We start from the raw sequence: 11,337 nt of genomic DNA, 5'->3' as shown, positions 1-11,337 counted from the left end.
GGGACCTGCAAAAGCCCAGTGCTCCTGCCAGGTGAAAAAAGCATTTCAAGTCTGTGCTGGCCCTGATTAGCAAAATTATGGTTGCCATGGAGCCTGAATACCTGCTCAGAGTGCCTGCCTTCCCTGTCCCCCCAGCAGATATGGGGACACATGTTGAGGAGCAGAGGCAAATCTTGCTGTTCCTTAGGAAGCCAATTGCTTTTGTTCAGTGAACATTGAAATGGTCCTTTTATATTTTTCTTCTCCTTTCAGCCCAGTTTGGAGTGGAGGAGAAATACCTCCTTCCCAGCAATTCCTCAGATGAGCTGTGGGGCTTTAGGTGCAGTAGTTGCTTCAGGGAGAAACCCTGGGCTGTGGGCAGGGCACCAGCAGAGATTTATATCTCCATTGCTTGTTCTCCAAGGGGAGAGGGTTCGTTCTTGTCCCAAAGTTTCATAACCCTGTTCTGTCCGTGCTGGCTGTTGCTGCCTGGGAAGATTTGCAGCTGCAATACCCTGTGAGGGGGCTGCTCATCTGCTTGCTTCAGTAGCTGTGGGGGGTGCACCCTAGGGGTGCTTGGGACCAGAGAGGGTTAATTAAAACTGCTAAGCTGGGGAAGAAACGGTGGGACAGAACACAGACAGCTCTGCAAGAGCTGGTTTTGCCCTGCAATCACCGGGAGTGATGTGCCCTTGAAAAGGGCTGGGAGTGGATTCAGTTGGCTCCTAGGGCTGTAGCTCTGAAGTTTCCAAGTTACTCAAGAGAGACATGATGGAGAAAGAGAGATTGGTTTCCAGGAATGCCTCATGCAATCTCGCAAGTGGGCTTTTGCTCATGCTTCTGGTACATCAGTGTTGCAGGACAACCTGCTTCTGTACCAGCACAAATCCATCCCCTGGGGAAAAAGCAGCCTGCATTCCATCTGGAGGCAGGGACAGAAATCTGTGCCCATCAGCTACTGTTTCTGGCTCTGGAACACCCAGGACCTGTGGCCTGCAATGTGCCAGCTCCAGACACAGTCCCCCACCCCAGCATCTGCCAAGCCAGCCACACTGAGCTGCTGCCAGCACTGCCCAGCTGCTGTCTCTGTGTCTTGTTCCTGTCATCACCAGCTTGTGACATAAACCTCTGGGTTTTAGCATGTCTCCATCCCCAGAAGGAATGAGGTTTCTTTGCCTTCGTCACTCCTGTAGAAGCAGGCAGTACCTCCTCTCCCTCCCATTTTCAGACAGTATTTCCAGCTTGTTTTTTTCCCCTTGCGTAATGTCTTGTTTGCACCCATTTATCCTCCAGCCCTTTGGCTTCAGTGGCTCCTCTCCTCTGCAGTAAGAGATGAAGTCCTGAGGAAAGTCACGTCTCGGGGCAGCTCTAGACCCTTGCTGCCTTCTGTGTATTCACTCTGCCAGATTCCCCTCTGCTAACTGTTAGGAGCAGAATCAAGGCCAGTTTAGGGGCACTAAGCTGACCCAGGGCTCTTCTGGTCTTGTCATGTCTTCTCTCACCTGCTCTGAATTTTCTTTGAGTGTTGAGCTCTGCTTGACCAGGACACACACAGTCTTTTGGGGCTGGTACTGGCATGTGGTGCTGCAGTGGTGGATCTGTTGGCATCCTCATCTTTGTGGCCTGCCTTTTCCTCATCATCACCCATCTGGGACATAGCTGAGCAGAGATCCATGGTTCCAACATATCAGGCTGCAGGCCAAGAGGCAGTGGGCTGTTTTTTGCCTGTGTTGCCAGCCAATGTGGAGAGGCAGGGTGTTCAGAGACCAGACACACTCAAGGCTTTCAGAATCTTTGTGTCTTACTAAAATGGGGAGAAAAAAATGTCTTCAGGGCTTTGGGGGATCAGCTCCTACTGTGTGTCACTCCCTTGGGTTGGTTTGAGCACATTGTCCTTACCTGCTCCCTCCTTTCCCCTGTGTGCTGCTACTCTGCTTTGCCTTGATTTCACTAACAATGAGGGAAATGGGGTGCTGCACCATCCCCAGCATGCAAATAACACCCCACAGCTCGAAGGTGCTCTGGAGCAGTGTGCCAGGGTGTGCAGTCTGTGTGGGTGTCTCTAAGCGGGGAATGTGCTGGGTGCTCTGCCCCTGTGCTGGGGTGTCCTCACTGGCCTTGGGGACACTTGCACCCACCCATGTGCTGCCAACCATCTCTGGTTACAATCAGGTTCTAATTGCTAGTTTCTGTGACAGTGGTGAGGCAGTCCACCCCTATGGGTGCTGAGCCCCTGGGGACCAAAGGGAACCTGATGCCTCAGTTTCCCCCGTGGGCTGTGGGAGGGAAGAGAGGTGAGTGGTTCTGCTCCTGTCTGCTGTGTGCTCTGGCATCAGGAGGGGCATTTAGGGGTGCAGGACCCCAGGGGCAGTGTCATGGTGCTGGAGGCCACCAGGTCCAGGAAGCTCCTCATGGCCTGGCTGCAGGTGCTTGGCTCAGTGGTGCAGTGAGCTGTGCTGGGGCTCAGCTCAGGTGGGAGTGCGGAGTGCAGGGCTGGAGGCAGGTCTCCCCAGGCTCCTTCTCCAAAATCCCTGTCCTGCCTGCTTGAATCCAGCCCCACCAGAGGCTCTTCCAGCTCCATCCCAACCAGCTCAGCCAAGCACCCGTGCTCTCTGTGGGGATGGTGCTGGGATAGCAGAAACCAAGAAGGTTCGTCGAGGTGCCAGAGCCCTTCAAGGTGCCATCCCCGGGGCGGGAGGTGGGACACCGGCTCCCCCTGGGCTCTGCCACCCTCAGAGGGGACGAAGGGACCGTCGCATGTCCCTGTCCCCCGTCCCGCGGGGTGGCCGTCGCACCGAGAGGCGAAACGATGCACAGCCGCCTCCCCGCGGTGTCACCCCCTTACCTCGACCCGTCTCCTCCCCACCTCCGGGGGTCGGGGCGAGCTGGAGAGCCGGGATCCCCCCGCCCCGCTCCGCTGCCGTCAGCGCTTCTCCTCCGCGGGGGGGCGGCGGGGCGGGGAGGAGGGGGGGCCCGGGGCTCCGGGCTGCTCAAGGACCCGTAAAGCACTTGTTGGAGGAGAGAGGAGCCGAGGTGGAGAGGGGACAACCAGCTCTGCCCCGCGTCCGTGGGGCGCAGGAACGCGTGAGTGTGTGTGTGTGTGTTCGTGTGGGCGTGCATGGAATCACAGAATCGTTTCGGTTGGAAAAGCCCTCAAAGGCCATCTAGTCCAACCGTTAATTCAGCACGTGTGTGTATTTGTGTGTGCGTGGGTCTGTGTGCAGCTACAGACAAGCCCTGCCACCCGGGGGGGTATCAGCAGGACAGGGTGGCAGCGCGGAGGGCGGGCAGGAGAGCGGACAGACAGACAGACACGCTGGGCAGAGGGAGGGAGCAGACCCTGGCGCGGAGCAAGGGGTGATGTTGTGAGTGCAACTTCTTCCCACCGAGGTGTGATGGGAGCCGGCTGGATCCCCCTGTTCCATGGGGGAGGGAATCAGGTGACCCAGGGGTTGCACATCTGGAAACTGAGAGACCCCAGGAAGCCACTGGCTCTGTCTGCATCTCTTCCAGATGAGCCCGGGCAGCTGGGTGCTGCGTGGGCTCCTGTGCCTGGCTGTGTCAGGACGGCAGCAGGGCTGATTGATGACTTACTTGCCACGGATGCCACGCAAATGGCAAATCCCTGCTTTGCAAAGGCTGCTGGTGGGGCTGGCGACTGCTCTGCCCTCCCCCGGGACTCCCCTAGAGTCAATGGAGTTTATTACTTTAATGATATTTCCTCTCTCTTGCTGAAGAGCATCTTCTTGGCAGTGCTGCTTTGCAAACGAGGAGCCAGCCCACAGTAGGGGTAAGAGCTCAGCACCGGGTTTACTTGCCCAGTAGTGGGAGTGGAAGCCCCTGGCACCCCCCTGGCTTCCCCACCAGCCTCTTCACTGACTCAGAACAAGAGGAAGAAGGTGGATTAGGAGAGGCAGCTTTTCAGAACAGAACTCCAAGGGGAGAGCGGCAGCTGGATTTCTTTAGCCTGCCTCTTAAGGCAGTGAAGACTCCATCCCCTCCCACCCTGTCTCCCCATCCTGACCTCATCTGGTGCAGGGGTGCTGGGACCTCAGCTTTCATCTGGAGCTTCCCAACAAGCCGTAAGTCCTTCTTGGGTTGGAAAATCAGTTTTCCCTTTGGTTGTTTTGTGGTTACCCAATCAGCCGCTCTGCACGGCTGGTAGAGTTAAAGCCAGAGTCGATTTCTGGAGCTGGCTTTGGGGCTGTATCCTGCTCTACTTTGGGAACAGGGAGAGAGGACAGCCCAGCTGATATCCCCCAAAACCAGAGTAGAGGGACCAAGGTGGGCCAGGGAGCTGCCAGGGTTGTTTGTGGATGGGAAATGGGGCAAGAAGCGCTTGGGAACCTGGGAGGGAGATATGGGGGGGAGGGAGGATTTTGGGTGGTTTCCCAAAGGAAAGGCTGGGGCACGATGAGCAGCCTCCTGGCACCCTGACACCAAAGGGAGAGGGACAGAGGGAGCTGGGGCAGCAGTCAGGCTGGGAAAGCATCCAACAAACCTCCCTGTCTCTCCACAGCCATGAATTCCTATGTCAACTGCTCCAGCCCTGAGTTCCCTCTGCCCCAGCAAGACTTTCATGTGGAGCCCATCGGCCCTCATCTCTGCAACAGGACTCACCCACAGACCTTGTTCGACCCCAAGGATGCCAACCTGACTGAGGAGCAGCTGCGAGATAAGTACCTGGGACCTCGACGGTCCAGCTTCTTTGTCCCTGTCTGTGTCATCTACCTTCTGATCTTCGTGGTGGGGGCTGTGGGCAACACGCTCACCTGCATCGTCATCCTCCGTCACCGGTTCATGAGGACACCCACTAACTACTATTTGTTCAGCCTGGCCGTGTCTGACCTGCTGGTGCTGCTGCTGGGGATGCCACTGGAGCTGTATGACCTGTGGAGCAACTACCCCTTCCTGCTGGGCACCAGTGGCTGCTATTTCAAGACGCTGCTCTTCGAGGCTGTTTGCTTTGCCTCCATCCTCAACGTCACAGCCCTGAGCGTGGAGCGCTACATCGCCGTGGTGCACCCGCTCAAGGCCAAGTATGTGGTGACCAGAAACCACGCCAAGAGGGTCATCATTGCCATCTGGCTCTTGTCAGTCATCTGCTCCATCCCCAACACCAGCCTCCATGGGCTGCAGCCTCTCTACGTGCCTGGCCGGGGGTGGGTGCCTGATTCCGAGATCTGCACCCTGGTGAAGCCGCGCTTGACCTACAACCTTGTCATCCAGATCACCACCATCATCTTCTTCTTCCTGCCCATGGGGACCATCAGCATCCTCTACCTGCTCATTGGCCTGCAGCTCAAGAAAGAAAAGATGCTGGAAGCCTTGGGAGCCAAGTCCAGTGGTGGCCACAACTGCCACAACACCCAGGGGCAGAAGAAAGTCAAGAGGAGGCAGGTCACAAAGATGCTGTGTGAGTCCAATGCTGGGGATGGGCAGAGCCAGGGGACTGTGTTGGGAGGGTGCTTGGGGAAACTGAGGCACAGCCAGTTCAGAGCACTGATGCTGGGTCATTCTGGAAGAAGGCTGCAGGGCTTGCTTGTGGGGTGCTGAGGCAAAGGCAGATCTGGTGGCTCTGGTTCAGGGGTGAGAAGTGTTTGTGCCAGCTCCCTTCCAGTGAGAGCTTCCCTCCTCAAGGAAAGTGCTGGGTGAGAAAGAGAAAGGAGGTGGGTTGGGATGGGGGAACCTGCTCCACATCCCCCAGCCCAGACCTCACATGCTGGTGGTGGTGGTGGGATTTCCCAGAGAGAGACCAGGTCCTACCCAGCCCACAGCCTCTGCAACCATCTCAGGGCAGTGATGAAGACCCCTCCCCTCTCCCATTTCTTCTCTCCCATGCTTTTTTGGGTGTTTGCTGTGACTAAAGCTAAAACAGGGCAGTAGTTGGCCAGGGACTGGAGGTCTTCTGGAGGGGTTACCCAGCCCTGTTCCCCCAGTAATACCAGCTCCTTGCCTCCCCACAGTTGTGCTGGTGGTGGTATTTGGGATCTGCTGGGCTCCTTTCCACACCGACCGCCTTGTCTGGAGCTTTGTCTCCACCTGGACCAGCCACATGCTCCACATGTTCCAGTACGTCCACATCATCTCGGGTGTCTTCTTCTACCTGAGCTCGGCCGCCAACCCCATCCTCTACAACCTGATGTCCACCCGCTTCCGGGAGATGTTCAAGGAGGTGATGTGCCACCCTGGACACCGCTTGCCACAGTCATGGAAATACTCGCCCAGTGTCACCCGTGCCACCACCCGCAGCACAGAGTGTGAGCCCATGCCTGGCACCAACGGGCTGCCCCTCTCTGATGCTGAGGAGTTAGAGCTGGAGGAGGTGGAAGGGGGCCAGTCGACCACCCACACAACATCCCTCTGCTGAAGAGTGAGAGGACATGGGGGGACTGGGGCCAGCTTTTCCCACCACCAGCATCCCTCTGACTGTGGCCCCCATCTTGTGGTGGGGAGCAGGACAGGAGCAATGGAGGCATCTCTGCCTCCCTGTGCCTTCCTGCTGGGATGCAAAGGTTGATTTTCTTGGCAGTGGTGGTCTGGGGACACAGTGGTGATGGCCATGCTGTGCCCTGGGTGACTTGCACCGGCCATGCTCAGCACCAGGGCTGGCCAAGGCCAGGACGTCCCTCATGGTGCATGGATGGCTGGCTTCTGTGTCTATGCCAGCAATCCCCCCATCTCTCCCGGCCCAGTGGGGTGAGCCTGTGGATGGAGGTATCAGGGGTGCCAGGCACTTTGGCCTATTTCAGGACACCGTGCTGGATGGATGTCCCAAGAGGTGCTCTCACATGGGGTGGGAGAGGTTTACATGGATGGAGTGGGGAACAAAAGGTCTGTGGGTGTCTTCTCCCTCCAGACCTCCCCAGGGCCCTCTGGTGTCAACATGCCTCTGATTTTCTGGCACATCCCTTTAGTGGTGCCAATCAGTATCTGGCTGCAGGGTGCTGGTACAGCTCCTTGCTCCCAGCCTTCCTCCCTTCCCAGGGAATGTGGGGAGACCTTCTCCATCTCTGCCCCATATGGGTCAAGACACAATGAGAATTAAAAAAAGCTGTTGGCCTAATTTGTGTCCTGGTTGTGTCACTCAGGACCCAGCTCTGCTCCCAGCATGAGACTGAACCCAGGCCATTGTCCTGGGGGGTCATGGGTAGGCCATGTGCCAGGGTGATGGGCACCAGGAGTGTCCCACCAGCTCTGCCTGTGGGGCTGGGCAGGCTCAAGGCAGAAAAAGTGGGAGTGGGATGCAGGCACCATTCCCAGTCTCAGGTGTGCTTGGGCTGAGCTGAGGCTGGGGCTGTTGCAGAGGGGGAGCTGCCTCCAAAACAATGGCAATCAATCTGTCCCCAGACACACAACTCAAGAAATGTCATGAAAATGCCAGGGAACGTGGGCTGGCTGGTCGTGCTGCCCCAGGCTGGAAGGACCCATCGATTTACTGTCTGAGATTGATGCTGCTGATGTCCCAGAGTATGCCAGGTGCTCCCCCAGCATGAGATATCCAAGCTCCAAAATGCTGCTTGAGGGGCTGTCTGAGCAGCTTGAGCTCTGGCCTTGCATGGTTTCCCCAGACCCAGGGAAGCTCCCCTTGCTCAGCATCCCATGGCCATGCCTCTGGGCAGGATGGATGTGCCAGCAGATCTTGCCCGGGGACCTGAGCAGAAATACTGGAGGAGCAAGCCCCAGGCAGAGCACTGGCAGGGGCATTGCTGCTGCTCCCCAAGCACACCACACAGGGCTGTGGCCAGGCTAGAGACCAAGAAAGGACACAATTTGGGGCTTTGAAACTCCCTTCTGTCCCCATCAATCTGGTTCCTGGCTCAGGAGCAGTGTGGCTGGACCCCCACCCCCAAAGCAGGGTCTGCTGTGGGCAAATCCCTTGGTGAGGTCCTGCTGTGTGCTCTGGGTGAGGGTGGGCATGGGGCTGCAGTAACTTTCACTTCAGGGTCCTGCCATCTGCTCACAGCCTCTCTCTAGATGATGTCATCATGGACAAGACCATCAGGATCCCTCTATTTCCTTCCCTCTCCAGCTCTCATCACTGATTGTCTTAGCAGGGGACAACACTCTAGCAGATGTATGGGGCCCCTTGTCACTGGTGTACAGGTGGACACGACTGATGCCTCCTTCATGGTCATTATTGCTTCATCTGGCTTCACCTGGCTGCTTCCCCAGCCACAAATTTAAGGGGAATGTTTTTTTAATAGGCAGGTGATATCATTTTATTATGCAGTGACAGTTGCTGTGTCCCCCTGCTTGTGAGCAGCTGGGCTGTGTGAGGGTCCAGCTGTGGCTGCTGCAGCTCAAGCTCCTTGGCCACTGCCAGAGGACAGTGTGTGTGTCCTCAGGGATTTTTTTGGGGGTTCTGGGGCTCAGAACAGCTGGAGTGGATTTCAGGGCAGACAGAAGGGTGACGCACTGACTCTGCCTTCATCCAGCCTTGTGGAGGAGGTGGAGGACTGAGCCATAACTGGGCCAAGAACTCATCTTGTTCCAATCTGTTCTCTGAAACCCACAAAGGGGCCAAGTGACACAGTAAGCATCAATGCATGTGAGCTTGGGACACTGATCATGCAATTAATACATGAACTTTTCCAAGAGTCGTTTATCAAGGAACAAAGAAAGTTGTGGGTATCATGTGTGCCTTTCCCATCACATGTAATGTGACTATGAGCCAGCCACTTTCTCCATAAATGGCAGCCTGAAGGAATCTCTGAGCTCTCCCTGCACGGCAGCCTGGCTGCACAGTGGTGATCACCCCTTGAGCAGGGACACCTCTTGGGTTGCTCCTCGAGGCCAAGAGACCTTTCACCAACAGCAGATCTTTGGTAAGTGACCGGTATCGTGCACAACCTTGTACTTATGGTAACTTTGTCTGGGTAACTTTGATTTTTGGTAACTTTGATTTGTGTGTGGGTAGTTTTGAACCATTGTTCAAATGATCATGTCGTACAGTAATAGAGTAAAATTTGCCATCAAACTTTCTTAAGTTGCAATTTTAAAACTTCATATGAAAACCGCTTTTGCTGATACCTCTGACAATGGTTCTTTAAGTGATCTAAATCCCTCATTTGTGACATATTAGTCTAATTGGCAGGTTGGCAAGTAGTATCACTGATTATTTGTGGAAACAGAGTAAATCTGAGTCCCAAATTTTCAGAAGAAGGGGCTCATGATACTTGACATGATTGGGAAGCTGTGGAAGAACAGGTAACGATGATCAAAGGGCATATAAAGGATGGAAAAGGGAAAGGAATTATTTGCAATATGTTAGGTGCCTGTTTAGAAGCTGCTTATCGGGATAGGAAGAATAACAATAAAAGGGAACAGGACCTGCAGGAAGAAACAGAAGGCAGAAAGGCAGCTGTATTAATACTGTCTTTGAAAATCAAACAGCTGCAGGAACAGTTACAGGAACAAAAGGAGGAAAAATAAAAGCTGGAAGAAAAAATAGACATGATGCTCATGCAGGCCTGGCATTCTTCTAACCCCATGTAAATTAGGAAACCAATAGTGTCCCCAGAGGATTTGGGTAGTGATATTTGAGGTGATTCTGATAACTATGATGGGAGCAATGATGAGCCCTTTTTCCCCTCAGATTTCTCTGAAGATGAGTCCAGACTGATCACTAAAGCAGAAACATTCTGATTCCAGCTGGTCCTCACTGACACTTGGTGAAAATTCTAATAGATAGGGGAGCACAAATTTCTGTAGTGGCGTGACAGGATGCCAAGAAGCTGAGTATGTGACCCAGTCAGCAGAGAGTTAAATTCACTGGAGTAAACAGGGAAATTTGCCAAACAATGGAAGTTAATTTATGGCTCCCGGGTGAGCAGAGCATGTCCTCTACTCACTTTGCAATTAAAAAGAGCCACGAAAATATTTTGGGGTTTGGTGTCTTGGCCTAACAAAGCTGGTGCCTGCCAGACAGCAAGCAGTGTGTGGCCCTTTGGCTCAGGCACTGACCCCACCAGCAGAGGAGCAGGGAGGCTGCCCTGCCTGTGCTCTGTGCAGCCCCTGCGCTTCCTGAGTAAAAAATCGCTTGTGCCACGATACCTGATTTCTGCTGTGGCACCAAAGAGGATTTCTGAGGTAATAGCAGGCTTGGAAAAATGGCACGTTGTTTGCTGAACCCACTCCCTGTACAATTCACTGGTCTGGCCAGTCTGAAAGTGGGACAGGAGATGGTGTCTAACAACTCAGCAACGGCGCTTGAAGGCAACACGGCCCTGCTAATGGTGGCAGTGCCCAATATTGCAGCTTCAACACCAGGCTACAGGCAGCCCCACACCTGTGGATGGCCGTGCTCAATGTGAAAGGTATGTTCTTTAAGGTTCTTTATCCTCCTCTCAGGGTAAGGAGAAACTTGCTTCTACTGAGGAAGGTGTGCAACGAGCCTCTAACAGACTCCCGTGGGGCTATAAACATTCACCCACGATTGCTCATGATGCTCGTGCCCGACTTTTACAGTCTCTCTTCCTCAAGATGTGAAACTGTACCAACGTATAGATGATATCCTAATCAGAGAGACTTCCCCTGAAAAGGTGGGAGAAGCAGCAGCAGCAGCCTGGCAAGCACTGCATGCAGAAGAAGTTGAGATCCCACCTGAGAAGTGCCAGGAACCAAGGAAAGTTCCTGGGTACTTGGTGGACTGTGGGTAGTGCAGTGATTCCTCCAGATACCTCAAGAAAAGTCAAGCACCTGCATATACCCCCATCTAGGAAATCATTACAACAGTTCTTGGGAACATTAGGAGACTGGAGAAAACATACCTGGATTTTCTGTCATTTCTCATCCATTATACTCACTTTTACATAAGGGCAAACCCTGGGAGTGGAAATCAGAACATAAGGATGTGATAAAAGCTCTGATTGAAGAATCAAAAACCTATCAGTCACTGGGACCAGTACATCATCAGGATCCTGTTACAGCCAAATGGGGGTTTGCTGAACGTGGCACTTGCTGTAACCTGTTCCAAACTGGCTCTGATGGTCAAAAAAGACCTTTATTCAGCTGGACTGCATTTAAGTTACAGAACTGAAACACTCCAAATGGGAAAAGGGACTTTCATCCTTAGTCTGAGCAGTAAAACAAGTTGAGGAAATGCACCAGGGACAGCTTGTGCAAACCAGTAGACCATTTAATTTGCTGGAAGCAATCTTGAATGGGACTTCCCACCCCAGAAGGAGTTGCACAAAAAACTTATGGTCTGGAAATGGTGTGTGTACTTGACACAAATTGCAGATGAAGTTAAATAACCAAAGGATGAGACTTTAACAGTTCAGTTGCTGTGGCAACCCACCAATTGCTACAATCTAACTATACAATACATCAGATGTATTACCTACCCCTACTGGA

General features: G+C 53.9%; 1 protein-coding gene across 1 annotated transcript; it reads left to right on the top strand.

Moving 5' to 3' along the window:
- The first annotated feature begins 271 nt into the window (after positions 1 to 271).
- NMUR1 (neuromedin U receptor 1) lies at positions 272 to 6,376 on the top strand. Its single transcript, XM_051626854.1, has 3 exons — positions 272 to 288; positions 4,491 to 5,395; positions 5,946 to 6,376. Exons 2-3 carry the CDS (start codon positions 4,501 to 4,503, stop codon positions 6,347 to 6,349), a joined length of 1,299 nt encoding a protein of 432 aa, XP_051482814.1. The 5' UTR covers positions 272 to 288; positions 4,491 to 4,500; the 3' UTR covers positions 6,350 to 6,376.
- Positions 6,377 to 11,337: the final 4,961 nt, after the last annotated feature.

The sequence above is a fragment of the Apus apus genome, chromosome 8, assembly GCF_020740795.1.
Source record: "Apus apus isolate bApuApu2 chromosome 8, bApuApu2.pri.cur, whole genome shotgun sequence".
Classification (NCBI taxonomy): Eukaryota; Metazoa; Chordata; class Aves; order Apodiformes; family Apodidae; genus Apus; species Apus apus.
This window is presented reverse-complemented; position numbering and strand designations above follow the sequence as displayed.

Coding starts and splice junctions, on each gene's coding strand:
- NMUR1 (XM_051626854.1), top strand. CDS start 4,501: ATGAATTCCTATGTCAACTGCTCCAGCCCTGAGTTCCCTCTGCCCCAG. Junction 5,396..5,945: donor GCAGGTCACAAAGATGCTGT/GTGAGTCCAATG, acceptor GCCTCCCCACAG/TTGTGCTGGTGGTGGTATTT.